Below are 19478 nucleotides of genomic sequence, written 5' to 3'. Positions count from 1 at the left end.
AATTTAAAGTCACAAAAAGTACACTGCGAGCTGAAAGATTTAAACCAACATTGAGATATAATGCCAGCACAACACCAACAGTAATGCCAACCAAATAATTTAATATATGGCAAAAGGAAATGACTTGACAAAATGGAATAAACAGGGATGAAAGGTACATTTTTTTTGCTCAGGATACATCCATTTGAGGTGTATGCTGCTACATGACTGTATACTGATCACGTAGGACTGGAGAGCACAAGACTTGGCATAGGTGACCGGTACATGTAGTGTTCTCATGTTAGCCAGTAGAGTTAACTATTCCATTCTGCTGAGGGGCAGGGTTTTGGTTTACTCTGAAACTTTAATATGCCTTACAGTGGCAGGTCCAGGGAAGGGGTATGTGGGGCTCCCCACCTCCCCTTCCCATCAGACCTGTGACTTTTTTGCCACTTGTCAGACCCCAAAATTCTTGCACTGAGGAGATGGCGTGTTACTACACAACATAGAGTATTAATTATCTACCTTTTTTTATTCAATAGTTCTATGCTTCTTTAGACTGCAATGTACAAAGAATTCTAAGTTTGTACCCCTAGCCATAAAAAAAGAACGGTTGCTTGCATCAAAAAAATTGAGGCGGTTTGCTGTTATGTGAGGACTACGGATAGACTTAATGCGCAGTTCACATAAATGGTTTTTCATATATTCAGAGCTATTTATTCATCGCTTCACGTGTTTATTGGTAGAGAATCGCAGAGGTCATGGGTTCAAATTCCGTACAGGCCTTAATTTCACCACTGCTTAAGTAGTGTTCATTACTGCGAAGATCGCTTTCAAATTTATCCATAGTCCACCTTCCTTTCTTTCTTGGAAAATTGACCGAGAATCCCCTGGGAACGAGACTGACGAAACTTAAGGAAAGCAGGTGGCCTTCAGTTCGCATGCGTATTTGTAACAAATAAAAAGTTACCAAGTCAGAGTTTGAGTGATTGTGTTAGAGAACAGCTGACTAAGTCTTTCGAGGTTTGGCTACCTGGGACATTGACCGAAGAAAGATCATGTCCGAAAGCGGTCAAAACCTCGAGAACTCGCACCAAGCCAGTTTCCATTCGTGCGACTCCTCTCAAAAGGAAACAGCCGCGCTAATGGGACGTTGTATGAATAAGTGTAAAGGAGAAATCCCTATCGGTGAAAAGGCCATATGTCCATTGAACGCAAAGCATGAAAGTTTTGCTGAAGAAGTGGACCATAAAGAATCTCTAAATCCCTTTCAGTCAGAAAGTTGTAAAATGCAGCGAGAAAAGGGTGATACTGATGGGAAAACTCAGAAAAACCAAGTGCTTGAAAGTTTTTCGTCGGCAACTTCCCTCAAGTGTACGTCATGCGAAGCAACCGAGACCGGATGCGAGAGTGGGCTAGAAGTAGTAGGCGGCATACGAAATTACAATTCTTTCGCTAGCGAAGCAGATGAAAGTGGAAAAAATTCCCACAATGATCCAGAAATAGAGTCAAACGGGAATGACCAACAACCAGAGAAAAGACTGAACGAAGACTGTTTGAGTATGAGTGAACAAACTGTAGTATCATCCGAAGAGGGATTGAACTCGATCGACGGCAGGAAATCAATTGAACAGCGATCACCACAATCAGAAAGTGAGACACTTGTCCCTGAAACTAATGGTTGTTTGGGAAACGGTGAAAGGATCCCTAAAGAAGAGCGATTTGACTATACAAAATACATACCGAGTGAAGACCTTAAAGAGGATTTTCTTAAGTCGATTGGCAAACCTTCAAATGGCCAGGTGTACGATACCAAATGCCAATTCACAAGTTATCCATTTGCCTTACAACAGTGGCCTCTAGAGTACCAATTTGCTCCTCAGTTTCAAAACCCCAATGGCTACCAGTCCACTGGAGTACCACAAACTTTTTTGTCCTTCTCCAACATGTACAATATGATTCCTGCAGTATCAACAGGTCAGGCTTCGTTCACATGCTCATATGGGTTTCATGACCAAACTGGTGGACCAGGGTCCCTACAGTCACCAGGTCAGGGGTATGACTATTGTGTTTATCCAGCAGCCAGGCCCAGCTATTATCGATCCCTCTCCAGACGCAGAAATTTCAACAATTCATTTCGTCACAGCAATCACAAAAACCATGACTCCAATAATTATGAAATCCACACTGAGAACTTATTGAATAATTTCAACCAACCAGAGATTAGCTTGGGAGAAGGCCATCATCTGAACAAGGTAAATAACACTGAAACTAATGATAACCTTCCAATCTCTCTCTTTTTATTCATAAAAGTGGGTGTAATGATCAAAGTAAGCCATTATTACTTTCTAAGGTCAGTAAAAAAGATGTCCACTTCGAGGAGAACCCTATTGAAGATGGTGATATCCAAGAACATTTTGTAGATATTGGTGAAGTCCCTGCCAAAAAGGAGTCAGAAGTTTCTGGAGGTAGCAGGTCGGTGAATCTTCATTCCTCCCAGGATGACTTAAAGAAAAGTGAGATTGAAAAACAGATTCGGAAGATTAAAAAGAAACTGGCAGAAATTAGTGGCTTAGAGGAGAAGTACTGCAAAGGGGCAAAATTAGATTGCGATCAACTGAAGAAATTGTCAAGGAAGAGTGAGTTTGAAGATCAATTGCAATCACTCAACTTATCATAGCATTATGGTAAGTCTCCTGATAGTGATGTTGCTTACATTAAGTAGTAACAATTACTAGTGACTGTAACAGAGTTCTTTTATTAACATGCAATTTTTCTTTCTGTCATATGAAAATCTGTACTGTAATTGATGCATAGCCCCACTAATTTTGATTTAGTTTTTGAAGAGATTACCTGTAGATGCAATGATAATAACATGCACAGACTATCTCACTTATCATTTATTGATATCCATTGTCTGCAGTAGTCTTTGGAAAAAGAGCTTACTTGGTCTTACACTTTCAAAACGTTAATGGTTATACACAATCTTGAAGTGTCATCATCTGTTCTTGAACAGTTTCCATTCATAATCAGATTGATTCAGTGAGCCACTCAATTTGAGATTGTTGTTGTGTATTTCCTTTGCACATCTCTTCCTTAGGCTATCAATCTGTCAAGCTTTCTTAGTTTTGGTGAAGCTCCTGTCTCATTCTCTGCTAGTGCGTGGTTCTTTGTTTACTTTCAAAGGTTTCTTTAACAATGTTACATTCTGTTTTGAAGTTGTCTCAGTTGTGGTTGTGATAGGGCTTTCACTAAAAGGGATGTTATCTTGATCATTATTTTGGTTTCAATTTTCATCCCAACCCCTTGTAATGTAACCCATGAGCAGGGAGTTCATATGCCATTCAGAAAGAGTTAATCCAATATTACTCCATAGATGGATTGTTTTTGGTTGTGATATTGAATCTTTCATATGATATTTGAGTGTCCATAATGTATCATATAAGAAATGGACTTGTCATGAAATCAAAACTAATTCTCAAGCTTTAGGTTTGGTTTGGTGGGCTTCAATTTGGTTCCTTAATTTCTGTGACATTGATTGCAATATTTTCATTCTCATGTCTGGATGCATTCCAGAAACTAGGAAATGAAAGCAACAAATAATTATTTCATCATGTAACAATAGTCGGCTGGTCTGCTCAGTCTAACTGATACTGTAAAGAACATTTCAAATCATGATTTCTTTCTGAACCCTTAGGGTTGCAATTAAATATAGGAATATTAGGTGTACTCCTTTTAGTTTCAACAAATTTTGTTTCTTCTTGTTCCTACAGCAAGGAATGCCTTCATTAAATTAGGAATTTGTCATTAAAGTAAAAAAAAATCAACATTTGAAGCTTTTTCTCCAGGGAATGACTTGTACATAAAATTCTTTGAAAGTTTAATGTAAGCATAACACTCCAAGTTGTGATTACTTGGCAACTAGGAAAAAATCAAGGACAGCCCAATTTTCTGGGAAAGTTCCAAATCCAAAGACCATGCAGTGATAAACAATCATGTAGCAAGTTGCAACATTTTTATTACTTTTTGTTTATGGTCAAAGGTTGATCTCAGATTAGCATTTGCATCAAACATTTCTTAATTTCTCATCATTTTAATTTGTGAAAAATTAGGTCTCTATCCTTGTAAGTCAAATCTAAAACCTTGAGGTGATGTGTCATCTTCAAAAATGATTGTTTTCTGTTAATTGGTTATCATTAAACCAGGGTGTATTGTCATGGTGTTACAAGTCAATTAATACTTCGTAAAGTGAACTGGTGAACTTCTAATTTATTTCTTGTGTTAATTTTAGGATTTAGGATCACCAAATAGTGACTTTGATGAAAGTTGAGCTCTAAGCCCTGAACATTAAAATCAAGAAGGAAAATTGCCAATCAGATTTTGAGAGTGAAGGAGTTACTTGAAGTGGTTTATAAGACCTAACAGTTTAGAGAGCAAAAAGTATAGGAGATTCCTTTCCAGTCATCACAAAATACAGATTTTTATTCAAAAGTTAAAACCAACATCTAAAGTTGAAAGGTATTGCTAAGGTGTGGTGACTAGATTTAGACTCGGACAATGTGAGAATTATAAATTGTATGTGATTACAAGAGGTACCTGCTCTTCTTCTCTTATGCCTTGGAAACTTCATGTAGATGATGATGATCAAAAGATCAAAAGATGTGTTTTTATGTCTTTCATGTCTCCATCCAGCTGTTCTTTGCACTTCCCAAAGTTTTGGTTGTTTTTGAAGGTTTAAGCAAAAGTTTGATAGAAAAAACCTTAAATTTGCACAATTTTCATGTTCTTCACTTTAAATAGTAATTTGAAGGTCTTATATTTGAATTTTAATCCTGCAGTTGAATATCTTCAATCAATGTATTTACTGTGGAAAAGTTTTGGACAAATTTATATACTGGTAGTTTCTGCAACTAACAAAGGATAAATCAAGTTTGTTGCATCATGATAACTTTCACTGAAATTATGGTAATATAGGTAGTTTTCAAAAACTTTCTCTGATATAGCTCCATCTTTTGAGCCTAGGGATAAGTACTGGCCTTTGGCAGTGGTAAATGTCCATTACTCATGGTGAACATAAGTGCTGACAAAGTGATATGCACAACTCCATTTCAGTATGTTGATCCCTCTGCTCAATCTAATTGTGGGGTTGTAAATTCATTAAATGTAGCAAATGAGGTAGCCCAAACATAGAACTAACAAGTTCCATGTCAAAGTAGTTGATGATTTCTTAAAGATAATTATTGTTATCCATGATTAAGATCATTTGTATTTCTAAATGATTTTATTGATTTTAAAGTTCCCAGTGTCATTGTGCATTATTTCATTTTACTCTATTCAGTAATTGGACTGTTAAGGACAATTTTTATGTCATTGTGGGAATCTATGTTATATTAATTAAATATAAAACAAGTCTATAAGTGCCTCTGAAATGTGATAATTATCAGTTTGATTGATCATTAATCAATGAATGTTATTAGCCTAAATAACTCACCATTTGTGAGTTACATCTTCTGGAATCAGCTTTTTATTGCCTTCAAAGCATTTGAATCCTCATGTGGGGGAATTGCGATTGGAATATGTTATCACTGACAGTTAACTCATTTCTCAGGCACTTTGAGATTGTTACTCTAAAGCAATGTAAATTAATGTGATAGCATGAGAGGATTTTATCTTTAGTTATTAAAACTTGATTATTTCTTCTATTATCCCTTCTTCTGTTATCTCAGTGTCTAGTACCAAGAAGAATATAGTTTATCAGGTACTAGAGGGAAAATCATGAATTGAATTTAATAAGACATTGTAAATAGTATGTCTGAGTTGGTGATAGAAGAAGCTTATTTATTTTGCAATGATCTATCTATTTATTTATTTGTGTACCTATTTATTCAGATTTTATTTATTTATGTAGTGTACTTATTGTCTAACAATATGTTTCTGCATTCAAACAATTATCATGAGGTAAATGGTGGTCTTGGTAAAACAAATGCAAAATGTTTGGGAAATATGTAACACATTTGGGAAATAGAGTATGTTTTAGTTAATGCAAAATGTTATATTTAATTGTCACATGAACATGACAAAATTAAAATGAACACATATATTTTTTGGTTGTGATGATTTATTTAATGTTTAGGTTATTAAGAATGTTTGCCTTTTACCCCAATCCAAATACAAGGGAGTTAGGAGAATTTTAGTCAGTTATGTATATGCCAGAAAAAGCTAGTCTCCTGCAGACATTATGTCCACTTGAAAAAGTATGTCCATTTATAGGAGAGAAACAGGCAGCTGATTTGTGACGTTATGAGAGACAGGCATCTGTATACAGTGTGATCATCATCATTTTTCTGTTTTGCTTCTTTGTTACGAAACAATCCTGTTTCTCTAGAAAAATTATGTATCTAGAGATTGATTTCAAAGTAACCCATGTTGTGGGAAAAAACAACTTGACGTACATCTTTACACCTCACCAGTCCAGGGACCTCTATTTTGCAACATGTTTCTTTATAAAACCTCACGATTAGAGCCAAAATCGAAATTTAGTCTCAGAGAATCCAAACATATTTTTACTTAATCTCTTTCTTACCGACACTGCAGACCAGTGATCAGATGATGAAAGTTTTTTTGCACAAAATTCCCAAATGGGGGTCGGAGGATTCTGGCAACTCTTGCTAGAGGTGTGGTCCCCTTTTTCAGACCGGTTTCAGTTCTTGCCCTTTGTTTCTTGATTTCGTGTCTAAATAACATCCCCTTTTTAGGTGCTACATTTTAGTTTGTTTCGTTCGTTTGTTACAACGTGTCAATACCGCAGTGGAAGATGTTTTTTCGTTTAGTCACGAGCGTGGGACAAAGAAAAAAATTCTGAGTCTCCATGAGGAATCGAACCTCAGATTCCGCACTCTAATGCTCTATCACTGAGCCACGGAAACTCTAAGGTGAGCAAGGCCAATTATGAAGTTCATATGTCAGTACTGGGGGTTTGTTTGGGAAAAACTGTTCCCGAGGTCTTGGATACCGCCTTTTCTTACGGCCTTTAGCGGTAAGAACTCAGGCACATTTTTTCTCATTACAGACTGACGTAGGATGGTGAGAAACATTTTTATTTTTTTTAACTTAGAAAAATGCTTGGAAAAAAATCCCGAATATCCAGGGCTGTAATAACGGCACGATTCTCCATGAACTGAACAATTCATTGAGAAAACAGAATTAAAGAGAGGCTTCACCTAAAAATTTTTATTTGTGTAATAGTAGAATTGATTTACTATAGTGTTCAATGAAAACCTTGCAACAATTTTTATAAGATTATGTCACAACCTGACACCTGTCCACTAGAAAGCAAAAAAAAAAAAAAAAAAATATGCACGTGCAAATTTGCATGAACAGCAATAGTGTACTGGTTTGCCAATCAAACTCGAGTTAAATATTATCACGACGATGCTGTCTTCACAAACAGTTAGTGCTCTTACACGGAAAGTATTATTCATTCCCAACGGCGATTAGTTTTCGAAGATTTGTCTCTGTTCAGTTATGAAAGGCAACGAAAATTATTGTAGGTAAATTCAAATGTATGTTTTAAAGTTTTGAGAGTTTTTATTTGTTTGCTGCAATTTTTTATTTCTTCCGCCGAAAAGCTGAAGTCAAATGAGGCACTTTTTCTTGTTAGACACGCGGATTTATTGCGACTTTTAGTAATAGAATCACTTCGGTTTCTGTTGTGAAATGTACGGTAGATGTCCAAATTCATGAGAATTGCGAAGAGTTAGCGAAAGTGCATTTGGGGTGGAAATCAAAACTTCACTCAACTTTGTACCACGAACAAATTGTTTTGGAGAATTCAAATCTTATATGAACGCGAAAGTTTCACTCATTAATGTAACCGTTAACTTCAAATACCTTTCGTTTTAACTTTCTCAGTTACTTTTTGAGAAGGATTGAAAAAGTTAACTGGCCGTGTGCCAATCTACCTAAAAAACACATTTGGTAGCACAAAGTTCACAACTTCAAAATCAATTTTTGCGGAAGAACTAGTCATTTGAGAGAGAAAGAGAGAGAGAGCTAGAGGAAAGGGTACTTTTGTAACACAAAGGGGCACTTCTGTAACGTGACAGGCACTTTGGTAACTTTTAAGGGCACTTTAGTCACTTTTAGGGCACTTTAGTCACTTTTAGGGCACTTTTGCAACTATGGAAGGTTATAAAAATTATTTATTTCCTGAACTTCTTAAACCCTTAAAAAAATTGTTAAAGCAACCACTTCAGTTGCTTTTTGGAAAAAGAAACTTTTAAACTGAACGACTTCTGATCTGATCGAGTTAGGGGATCAGAAAGGTACTACTTCAAACGTTCTACATGGACAGGAAACGTTCTTTCACAAAAAAAAATAGATCGTTTTGTTAAGGGTTGAGGATTGCGGCAGACAATCGTTCTGATAAATAATAATAATTCATGATTTTTTGAAAGATTTATGCTCAAAAAAGTGTTGATACGGTATCTGATTCTCAAAACCAACATTGAAAGTACCGTAATTGATTCCATACATACTGAGCGAATGACTGAGAATACATCGTTCGTCCAATCGTAGACATGAACGATGGTACTTCACAGTGGAGGGCAACAAGTGTGCGGCTTTCAGTAAAAAAAAATTTTAGTACGTATGAAATAAAAACATTACACCATGGAAAATGCTTGAACGTTTCTATTCACTTGTATAACGTGAATAAAAATCTTTCGATGCCAATTGTATCCCTCAGCGGTGCGTTATCCTTTCCCTCATTGCTTTACGAGTACGTTTTGTCAACTAACTTGTTAGGTCTAAGCGCGCTCTGTAATTTATGTTTGACTGTCTTGTTAAGTCAAAGAGCACTCCGTAGTTTACGTATGATTGTTTTTTTAGGTCTAAGTGCGCTCTGTAGTTTACGTTTGAATGTCTTGCTAGGTCAAAGTGCACTCTGTAGTTTATGTTTGACTGTCTTGCTAGGTCAAAGTACATTATGTAGTTTATGTTTGACTGTTTGTTAGGTCTAAGTGCGCTCTGTAGTTTACGTTTGAATGTCTTGCTAGGTCAAAGTGCACTCTGTAGTTTATGTTTGACTGTCTTGCTGGGTCAAAGTACATTCTGTAGTTTATGTTTGACTGTCTTGTTAGGTCAAAGTGCACTCCGTAGTTTACGTTTGATTGTTTTGTTAGGTCTAAGTGCGCTCTGTAGTTTACGTTTGAATGTCTTGCTAGGTCAAAGTGCACTCTGTAGTTTATGTTTGACTGTCTTGCCAGATCAAAGTGCACTCTGTAGTTTATGTTTGACTGTCTTGTTAGGTCAAAGTGCACTCTGTAGTTTACGTTTGATTGTTTTGTTAGTTCTAAGCGCTCTCTGTAGTATATGTTTGATTGTTTTGTTAGGTCTAAGCGTGCTCTGTAGTTTACGTTTTATTATTTTGTTAGTTCTAAGCGCGCTCTGTAGTTTATGTTTGACTGTCTTGTTAGGTCTAAGCGTGCTCTGTAGTTTACGTTTTATTATTTTGTTAGTTCTAAGCGCTCTCTGTAGTTTATGTTTGACTGTCTTGTTAGGTCTAAGCGTGCTCTGTAGTTTATGTTTGACTGTCTTGTTAGGTCTAAGCGTGCTCTGTAGTTTACGTTTTATTATTTTGTTAGTTCTAAGCGCGCTATGTAGTTTATGTTTGACTGTCTTGTTAGGTCAAAGTGCGCTCTGTAGTTTACGTTTGATTGTTTTTTTGGGTCTAAGCGTGCTCTGTAGTTTACGTTTGAGTGTTTTGCTAGGTCTAAGTGCGCTCTGTAGTTTATGTTTGATTGTTTTGTTGGGTCTAAGCGCGCTCTGTAGTTTATGTTTGATTGTCTTGCCCAGGTCAAAGTGCACTCTGTAGTTTATGTTTGACTGTCTTGTTAGGTCAAAGTGCACTCTGTAGTTTACGTTTGATTGTTTTTTTAGGTCAAAGTGCACTCTGTAGTTTACGTTTTATTATTTTGTTAGTTCTAAGCGCTCTCTGTAGTTTATGTTTGACTGTCTTGTTAGGTCTAAGCGTGCTCTGTAGTTTACGTTTTATTATTTTGCTAGTTCTAAGCGCTCTCTGTAGTTCATGTTTGACTGTCTTGTTAGGTCTAAGCGTGCTCTGTAGTTTATGTTTGACTGTCTTGCCAGGTCAAAGTGCACTCTGTAGTTTATGTTTGACTGTCTTGTTAGGTCAAAGTGCACTCTGTAGTTTACGTTTGATTGTTTTGTTAGTTCTAAGCGCTCTCTGTAGTATATGTTTGATTGTTTTGTTAGGTCTAAGCGTGCTCTGTAGTTTACGTTTTATTATTTTGTTAGTTCTAAGCGCGCTCTGTAGTTTATGTTTGACTGTCTTGTTAGGTCTAAGCGTGCTCTGTAGTTTACGTTTTATTATTTTGTTAGTTCTAAGCGCTCTCTGTAGTTTATGTTTGACTGTCTTGTTAGGTCTAAGCGTGCTCTGTAGTTTACGTTTTATTAGTTCTAAGCGCGCTATGTAGTTTATGTTTGACTGTCTTGTTAGGTCAAAGTGCGCTCTGTAGTTTACGTTTGATTGTTTTTTTGGGTCTAAGCGTGCTCTGTAGTTTACGTTTGAGTGTTTTGCTAGGTCTAAGTGCGCTCTGTAGTTTATGTTTGATTGTTTTGTTGGGTCTAAGCGCGCTCTGTAGTTTACGTTTTATTTTTTTTTGTTTTTGTTTTGTTTTTGTTTGTTTTTGTTTGTTTTTGTTGTTTTTTTGTTGTTTTTTTTGTTTTTTTTGTTTTGTTTTGTTTTTTTTTTTAAATTTTTATTTTTAAATTACAAACACAATGCTTACAATACAATATGAAACACCACTTACACTAATTACAATGCTTATTTACATTACTCTACTTACAGTCACTAATAATTACACTACTTACAGTCACTAATAATTACACTACTTGCAGTATCCAGCTCTATTAACAACACAATCTACTAATTATGCCATTACATACAAAAAGTACTATTTTCTTTTAACATTGCACAGTGACACATACCGGCGATGGCGACGCCCAGTTAATTCTCTAACAAAAATAAACTACAATAAACTAATAAACAAGGAAGAATATGAGATCTAAGTTTATGCATTGGTCTTCCATTCTTTTCCTTAAAAAAAAGGGCAAACACAAAATTATATGAGAAATTCCCATCTAATTTGAAAATCGCGAAGCTTTCTGTTTCTTATAGCAATTATTTTTTCAACTTGTTTTTTAACTTCAACCTTGTGCGAAAACAATCTAAATATTGGAGAGGTGTTATTTTTTCTACATTCCCAAATAGTCAATTTCCCTAAAGTTATCAAATAATTTAACAGATCATTCCTCTGAAGTAAGCCAATCATAATATCTTTTAAAGACAAAATTAAATATTCGCCACTAAGATCAAACCACCAGACTGTAAATACGTTCCAAAAAGCTTGCACAAAGGAGCAGTTAAAGAAGAGGTGGTACAGATCTTCCGTATAGGTTCCACAAAAAGAACACTTGTCCGAATCACTTAACCCTATTTTGAACAATTTATCGTTTGTAAACAAAATGAAATTCAATACTCTGTATTGAAACGACCAAACATACGTTTCGCTCGCAACAAGATAAGGAATAGAGAAAACTTCCTGCGCATTTGAAAGCTCAAAATCCGCTGTCAACTTTTTAAAGCCATTCGGGATTCTCGCTTTACTTGTTATCATCGTAGAATAAAACTGTTTACACTTTGCAGTATATGCATTAAAAGATTTAGACTTATAATCAAAATTCATAGGATCGAGATTACCCGCTGTGGGGATGGGGCAGGAGCTTTTTGATTTCATATTAATAATAGAAGATCTCAAGGCTGTCCAAGTCAGGAAATTAGTGTTAAGTCCTTTTTGCTTAAAGAATTCATAAGAACGCACATTGTCAACATCGAACTGTAAATCATTCAAATAAGTTATGCCCTTGTCAAAGTATGTTTTATAAAAAACAGGTTTATTATTAATTCGTATATCCTTATTATTCCAAATTACATTTTGAGAATAATTCACATCAGAAAAGGAGCATCTAAAATCCGCCCACCATCTTAGAAGCTGTAAGTAAAACTTACTAAGACTAAGACGTTTTATTATTTTGTTAGGTCTAAGCGCTCTCTGTAGTTTATCTTTGACTGTCTTGTTAGGTCTAAGCGTGCTCTGTAGTTTACGTTTTATTATTTTGTTAGGTCTAAGCGCTCTCTGTAGTTTATCTTTGACTGTCTTGTTAGGTCTAAGCGTGCTCTGTAGTTTACGTTTTATTATTTTGTTAGTTCTAAGCGCGCTCTGTAGTTTATGTTTGACTGTCTTGTTAGGTCAAAGTGCGCTCTGTAGTTTACGTTTGATTGTTTTTTTGGGTCTAAGCGTGCTCTGTAGTTTACGTTTGAGTGTTTTGCTAGGTCTAAGTGCGCTCTGTAGTTTATGTTTGATTGTTTTGTTGGGTCTAAGCGCGCTCTGTAGTTTACGTTTGAGTGTGTTGTTAGGTCTAAGCGCGCTCTGTAGTTTACGTTTGATTGTTTTGTTGGGTCTAAGCGCGCTGCGTAGTTTACGTTTGAGTGTGTTGCTAGGTCTAAGTGCGCTCTGTAGTTTACGTTTGATTGTTTTGTTGGGTCTAAGCGCGCTCTGTAGTTTACGTTTCAGTTTGTTGCTAGGTCTAAGCGCGCTCCGTAGTTTACGTTTGAGTGTGTTGCTAGGTCTAAGCGCGCTCTGTAGTTTATGTTTGATTGTTTAATTAGTTCTAAGCGCACTTTGTAGTTTATGTTTGATTGATTTGTTAGTTCTTGGCACACTCTGTAGTTTACGTTTGATTGTGTCATTAGGTCTAAGCGCGCTCCGTAGTTTACGTTTGATTGTTTTGTCAGTTTTTAAGCGCGCTCTATAGTTTACGTTTGATTGTTTGGTAGTTCTATTACTATTACTTTATGGAAGCTAGAAAACGCAACTTAGTGACCTAAATCTTTCGGCCAATGCCAGGTCAAGTCGGAGCGTCGATCTACAAATAGCATAAAAAAGTACTGAGCTTAGTCAAATGCAAAAACATACTTTGAGCTTTCTTGTGAAAGGGAATGTTTTTTTGTATTTAAATACCAATTCCTATCAGCAGGATAACATGTGTCTCCAAAGATTGTTACATTTTCGATCAGTTGCAGGACGTTTTGATTGCCGAATTGCATTTCCAATCTACCTTTTTTTTTTCTTTTCTAAGTAAAGCATAACTTGCCTTGTCTTAAAAGTCAATTGGTTAGATAAAAACTTCACAAACCTTTTGTAGCATTAGGGATATAAAGAACTGTTTAACTGAAAAGACGTCAACGCAACTTCAAAGTTTGCCATGTGAAAGGAAAAACATGCATCCTTCTCAATCAAATATAGCGATTCTGAGCATTTCATTTAATAAGTGACTTCAACACGAAGTAAAGGTGTGTTGCGGCTTACTGATTTTCTGCTTTTTATTTTGTTTCCTTTATTGCTGGATGAAAAAATTCGGTCTTGAAGAACATACGCAGTTCTTACGAATGCCGATTTTGCGCTTTTTTTCTAGGAAAATAACAGTATTGCATACATATTTTTTGTTGTCATGCCCTGAGATTTTCGAAGATGAAAGCTGTCATTTATTCCCCCCTGGAAATCAACTTTCTATGGCCTGTATCCCCCCCTTTTACACTCCGTTGCCTCCATTGCCCCTGAAAATCATGTGGTCACCTCCCAAAAAAAAATCTTTCAAGCCTTCCCCCCCTCCCCGTGATACATGACTAATCCCTAAAACATTATTTTTCTACTTTTCATTCTGTGCAGACAATACTTCACGACCATGAGTTGTGGAATGGCGGAAAACCCATGGATGCCATGAAAGCGTGTATCGAGTTGACAGGAATGGTGGACTTTGAGAAGAGTCTGGGCGCCACACCAAAGCCAAGCACTCCCTATACGTTCATGTCACGTGATTATGCATTGTTTCTAAATATTCTGCAACAGTTACCGAGCAGCTGGTGAGAAAAATGAATTTCCTTTGATTGTAGAGAGAAAGTATCCTCATGTTAACAAGATAATGTCTACGAGCGCTTGGCATCTCTCTACAATCCATAGCATTAGCATGTAAGGTTCATTTATAAGCACATGGGAAAAAAAAGACAGAAATTACCCACGCGACCTAGGAAAAATATCTGCGAACAAGTTTAGTCGAGTATATCTCCCTACCAAAATTCGCGCGGCAACGGCAAATTGACGCATGACGGACTAAAGTGGGAAGGAGGGACCTTTCAAGACAAACAATGAGCTCCGTTATCCGCTCAACAATAACTTAAATTAGATAGAATAACCTATCATAGTAACGTGAACGCAAAATCACCATAAAATCTTAAGGCACTTGATAACAGTACATCCGACACATTTGTCCAGACTTCAATCAACTGTTAACAATCATCAAAACAACTCTAATTTTGAGCTGTCTTAAATGCTCTTTCAAGGCGCCCTTCGTATTTCACACGATTAATTATTGTTTCTAACGAGGATTTTTGTAAGAGGTACTTTGCCCCATCTTCCTTTTGAAGAATTTCCTTGACCCTAGGCTTTGAGATTGGTACAGATGTCGTGATCATTTCTTTAAACATAGCTCTCAGCCTATCAAGCTCCAAAGATGAAAATAGGTAACGAACATCACTTGCCTCTGTTGTTTTGGCCTGTATTTCGCAAGGTCGGTTTTTATCGACGTCAAGAGATCTCTCCACTCTTTGTTCAAGCGTCTCTTGTTCGTCAGGGAGGTTCACAGGCTCTGATTGTGTGGAGGAAGAAAAACGCCACATCCCTCGAACTTTGTCTAGAATCTTCTTAGGGTTAGATATCTCAATTAGTAAGAAATGTCGAATTGACGTGTTCCGAGCTTGTGTTATCTGGATGTTTTGTGCACCTCACAGTTGACCTAACAGACATAAAGCATCTCTTGCGGCGTTGTTTGTTTCAAACTGTCGTATTTGATCTGGAGTTATCAAGGCGTGAAAGTCTTCTTCCATCTCTTCTTAGTGTCGTTTGGCACAAGTTCTGGCGAAATGCTGATGACCACCGGCTGACTTTGTCTCTTAAAGAGATTAACTTTTCTTAGAAACAGTTATTCCTAGTTTTTCAGGAAGGGAAAAGGAGTAAAAGTGACGTAAACTCATTAAATAATTCTCCGTTGTTTTGGGGAGGTATTCTTTCTTTGCATAGTCTTCGAGGAACTTTTGGTTAATAAGGTGATCGTCGAACAAGGAAGTCAAATTGCACTTGTCATCCACCACCTTCAGAAGCTTAGAAACTTTCTTTCCATGCTGTTGGGCTGGTTTTCTCATCAAGCTTACCCTCAGTCGGCTGATCTAAGCCAGGCTTTAAATTCAGTAATGACATCTTCAGCCAATTTGTGTGGAGTTTTAAAGGAGCTTGCATTCTCATCTTCACTGACTTCAATCTCCACTCCCCTTATGCGAATACTTCTAAGTTCACTTCCTTCACTTTCGCTGTCGTCAAGAATCTTGATACTTCTATGCGAACTTCTTCTATGGACCTCTATTTCATCCTCACTGTCTTGTTCACAAACGTACAACTACCGTAAGTGTTCTATTAATCCCCCCGCGGGATTCATCAATGTATTTATTTATTTGTTTGTTTTTCAAGCCTTTTTACCTGAGGGTTCATTAGAGAGGGGAGTTTAAATAGAGAGAGGGGCTTATTTTAAATCTTAAACTCGCCGTTTTAGTCTTAAAGTAGTTTTTGTCCCAAACTTAAACAACTGCAATCAAACTTAATCATTTATTGCAGGGTAGCAAACGGTTATATTTGTTTCAGGGGATATTTGTTTAAAAACAAACCAACTGGGCCGCATGGAAAAAATGCGAGGGGTCTTATTAGAGATGGGGGAGACTGTTACAAAAACCAACTTCCAAACGGTGGGCTTATTAGAGAAGGGAGTTGATAGAGAGGTATTAGGGTGTTGTACTTTCTTGAGAGAGAAACAACATAAGTCGCTTAGATGACGTATTTTTTTCTTTTTACCGTGGCGGATTGTTCCATACAGTTTCAAGGCCCGATTACTAAATATCGTCTGGACAGGCTCGAATAAAACCGTCGTCTCTAAAACCGAGTTTTAGTAATCTGAATCAGAACATTCTGCATGTCATTAGTTGCAATGATTCATAATAAGACATATATTGGAAACGTAAGATTAAGACTATCCTGATAACAAAGTTGGTCGATGAGGCCAGCGCTTGTTTAGAGAATTGTTTGACACATTTATGACGAATAGCGCGAATATCCTTATTAGTTTGGGCAGTACATTACAATTATTTTTCTTGTTCATAGTTCACCAGTCTGAGATCTAAGCAAGCACCTATATATTTCCTCTTGTCTGAAAGGGGAAATGTAGGATCTAGATCAATTGATTCTTGTTTGACCAAGCGACATTTCTACATCGGGCGTGTGTCCCCTCCAAAATTAAGGAGCGTACCAGCTTTTAAAGTTGAGATCTCTAGTAGTCATGATCTTAATTATAATAGTACTTTCCTTGAAGGAAGATTTCTGTAATAACCAGGCAATACAATGAGTTCCGCAGTAGAAGTTTTCAATCACCTGTCCATATACCCCTATACGCAAAGCGCATCAAGGTCGTAATTCACCATATTTTCGGCACTGATCCATTTTGATTGCAACAAACAAATCTGCAACTTGAATAGCGCGTTGCTATTGCACTATTGTACAATTTGATAGTACTGATCATTCCTGCCTCTCCGAAAAATACGCTGAAATAATAATTTGTCACATTTAGCAAATAGGAAACTTTCGTGACATTTGCCATTTCCGACATTGGTTACTTTAAATCATCATAACAAAATAACGGATGGTGATTCTAGACTCAAGTTTGCTTTGTTTTATTGTCAAAAGATTGTTCTACTTACCGTATAATTTTGAGTGAAATTGATAAAAGTCAAGTTGCGAATTTAATTGTCCAAACTTACAAAACGCAAAAAGGGCCTTTTTCGCATTCTGAAACCTTTCATCGACTTGAAAAGTAAACCACATACACGGCAGATTTTTTAAAGTCTTGATAACTCAGACTTAAAAGGTTGTGGTGGCCAAGGGAATTGAGTGGCGCACAAATGGTAAGTCAATAGCTTCAGTTTGGCGAAAAAAATAGATTTATAGCTTCTAAATTGGTCGATACCACGACACAGGGCACTTACGTGACCTCACAAGCACAAATAACGAGCTGTTTCAGTGAGGATTAGATGGTATTTGTGAATTGCTCGCATGCAGACAGGTTGGGTCATCAAGCTTTGTCATAGGAGTTGTCAAAAGTTACCACACAAAAACAGTTGATCTATCATCAAAAGAGGGAAAAGTCACGAAAGTGCCCTAATTTTCTTCTACAGAGAGAGAGAGAGAGAGAGAGAGAGAGAGAGAGAGAGAGAGAGAGAGAGAGAGAGAGAGAGAGAGAGAGAGTTAAAAAGGCGTGGGTATTTGCTATGTTAACTGCGTATTTGCTACCGTAGCAGTTACTTACCTGGTAGGTATTTGCTACATTAGTAGGTATCTGCTACCAACATTGCGTATTTGCTACAGTTGCAAATACGGAGGGGTGGGTATTTGCTACAAAAAGTGGGTATTTGCTACCGTAGCAAATATGGAGGGTAAGTATTTGCAACCAAACATGCGTAATTGATACGGTAGCAAGTACGGAGGGGTAGCTATTTGCCACACAAAATAGTTAGTGTGCTCTATTGCTCTATAAAAATACGCCAATACTGCATATATGATGAGTTTACTGATGCATGCTGAAATTTTATGGTCAGGGATAAACCAAAATAAACATGAAACAGGAATTTTGGTTTTGTTACTTCCTGGTTTTAGGTTCTGAGACCTAGTAAGATGGAGGAAAAAATCTTAAGTAGTGCATTATGAATGGAAATGATTTTTGAACATGAAATTAACAGACTTTCTCGCTCCGCAAATTAGTACTGGCCTATATTGTAAGAAGAATCAAAAAACCTTTTTTGCACTGAAAAATTTAAACTGTGACCAGCGGTGCCGCACCGCTGGTCCAATGATTGGACCGGCGCACCGGATGATTCCAGAGCGGATTTAGGTGAGTGTAATCTTCTCCTATTTGTGTACTATGTTATGCTTAAGTTTTTGTTTTAAACGAAAATATCTAGCCTGGGTTCTTCAACCTTACACCGTACTGTGATTTTTATCGTCAGTAAATTTCGAGAGAAATCTCCCCACTATCATTTTCCCTTAGCCTTTACAGTTGCCATATTAACTGACCGTGTCAGCTGAAACTCTAGGCTTCAAAATTTCAAAAGAAAAATCTATTTCCGGTTTGTCCTAGAACTGACATTTGTGCCCAAGAATCCTCACCAGTAGAACCCTTCCCAGTCTAACTCAACATCACACACGGAAGGAGGTGCAGAACAATACGATACGATACAATTAAATACATGAATTTATATAGCGCTCATTTCCAGAGCTTAATGTAACGCGCATTTTATCGTTCAGCCTTATCACCTGGAGCAGAATATTTAGTACTCAATAAAAGTGAATGTTTTTGCCATAGGATTTAGCTAGTCCGATCCCTCCCCTTTTCACTGGTTTTTATCGTAATAGTGCGCGCTAATTCAGGTGATTCCTCACATTTGCATTGCGCATCCTTTCTGCGGGTAATTTATGGCGTCATTTAGCGCGCCCTCGTGCACGCACACATTAAAAACGTGGCGGATATTTGCCTTGATATCGAGCTCTATCAGTTGAAAAATGGCTATAGCTCACCAACAAGCATGGGCACCCCACATTTTTTTCCAGACATTGTAATCAACTTATCATAAGCTTTGCGCGAGAAAAGACTCATCTGATTTCTATTGCTGAAAATTGAATAAATAAGGAAAATAGCAAATACACTGTGGTCTTTTCAATTTGCCGTTTGGTAACCATGTCAAGAAATGTGGTTCAAATTTTAATCAAGGATTCAGCTCTCTGTCTAATTCAAATCTAAAATGTTCATTTGTGTCCGGCAAAATGTATTGACTTTAGTTTAATGCATGTTCTCAAAAGTCTCGGTCACAAAAGTTTACAATTATTACTGAGAAAGCGTTCTTCTAATAAGCACTGAATAATGCTAAAATGGGGCATTTTCAATGCCTGAGTGCACAAAGTTTAAACGAAAATCTATTGTCACTTTTATTTCAGAGGAATTATTTTAAGACCTCAGCTAGGAAGAAATGGCCAGAAGAAATGTGCTTAACAATCAATAACAGTTATCAGTTTTAAAATTTAGAATTGTCACTTTTATTTCAGAGGAATTACCTTAAGCGCGCTCTAATCACAAAAACTGACTGAAATTCTTTCCTATTATTATTGTCATTTTGTTCTTATTAGTAGTGGAAAAGAAAGAAACTAAGAATAATTACTTGGAGAAAGTTGACGATACATTCGCTTTTAGCTCACTGATCTTTAAAC

At 36.8% G+C, this 19478-nt stretch overlaps 1 protein-coding gene across 8 annotated transcripts; it reads left to right on the top strand.

The window, feature by feature from the left end:
* The first annotated feature begins 558 nt into the window (after positions 1 to 558).
* LOC113676459 (uncharacterized) lies at positions 559 to 14646 on the top strand. Of its 8 annotated transcripts, none has more exons than XM_089212718.1 (3): positions 559 to 2234; positions 2333 to 2454; positions 13794 to 14646. In XM_089212718.1, the coding sequence occupies exons 1-3, from the start codon at positions 1038 to 1040 to the stop codon at positions 13846 to 13848; spliced, it is 1374 nt and encodes a 457-aa protein (XP_089068844.1). In that variant the 5' UTR covers positions 559 to 1037; the 3' UTR covers positions 13849 to 14646. The 8 variants fall into 8 exon arrangements, with proteins under 8 accessions (XP_089068844.1, XP_089068843.1, XP_089068842.1 ...); XM_089212717.1 differs by having other exon boundaries at positions 2315 to 2454; positions 13794 to 13944; XM_089212716.1 differs by lacking the exon at positions 13794 to 14646 and adding an exon at positions 4271 to 6079 and having other exon boundaries at positions 2333 to 2666.
* Positions 14647 to 19478: the final 4832 nt, after the last annotated feature.

The sequence above is a fragment of the Pocillopora damicornis genome, chromosome 7 (genome assembly GCF_964200805.1).
Source record: "Pocillopora damicornis chromosome 7, jaPocDami1.2, whole genome shotgun sequence".
Classification (NCBI taxonomy): Eukaryota; Metazoa; Cnidaria; class Anthozoa; order Scleractinia; family Pocilloporidae; genus Pocillopora; species Pocillopora damicornis.
The sequence above is the reverse complement of the archived record's forward strand: the minus strand, read 5'-3'. Positions and strand labels throughout refer to the sequence as shown.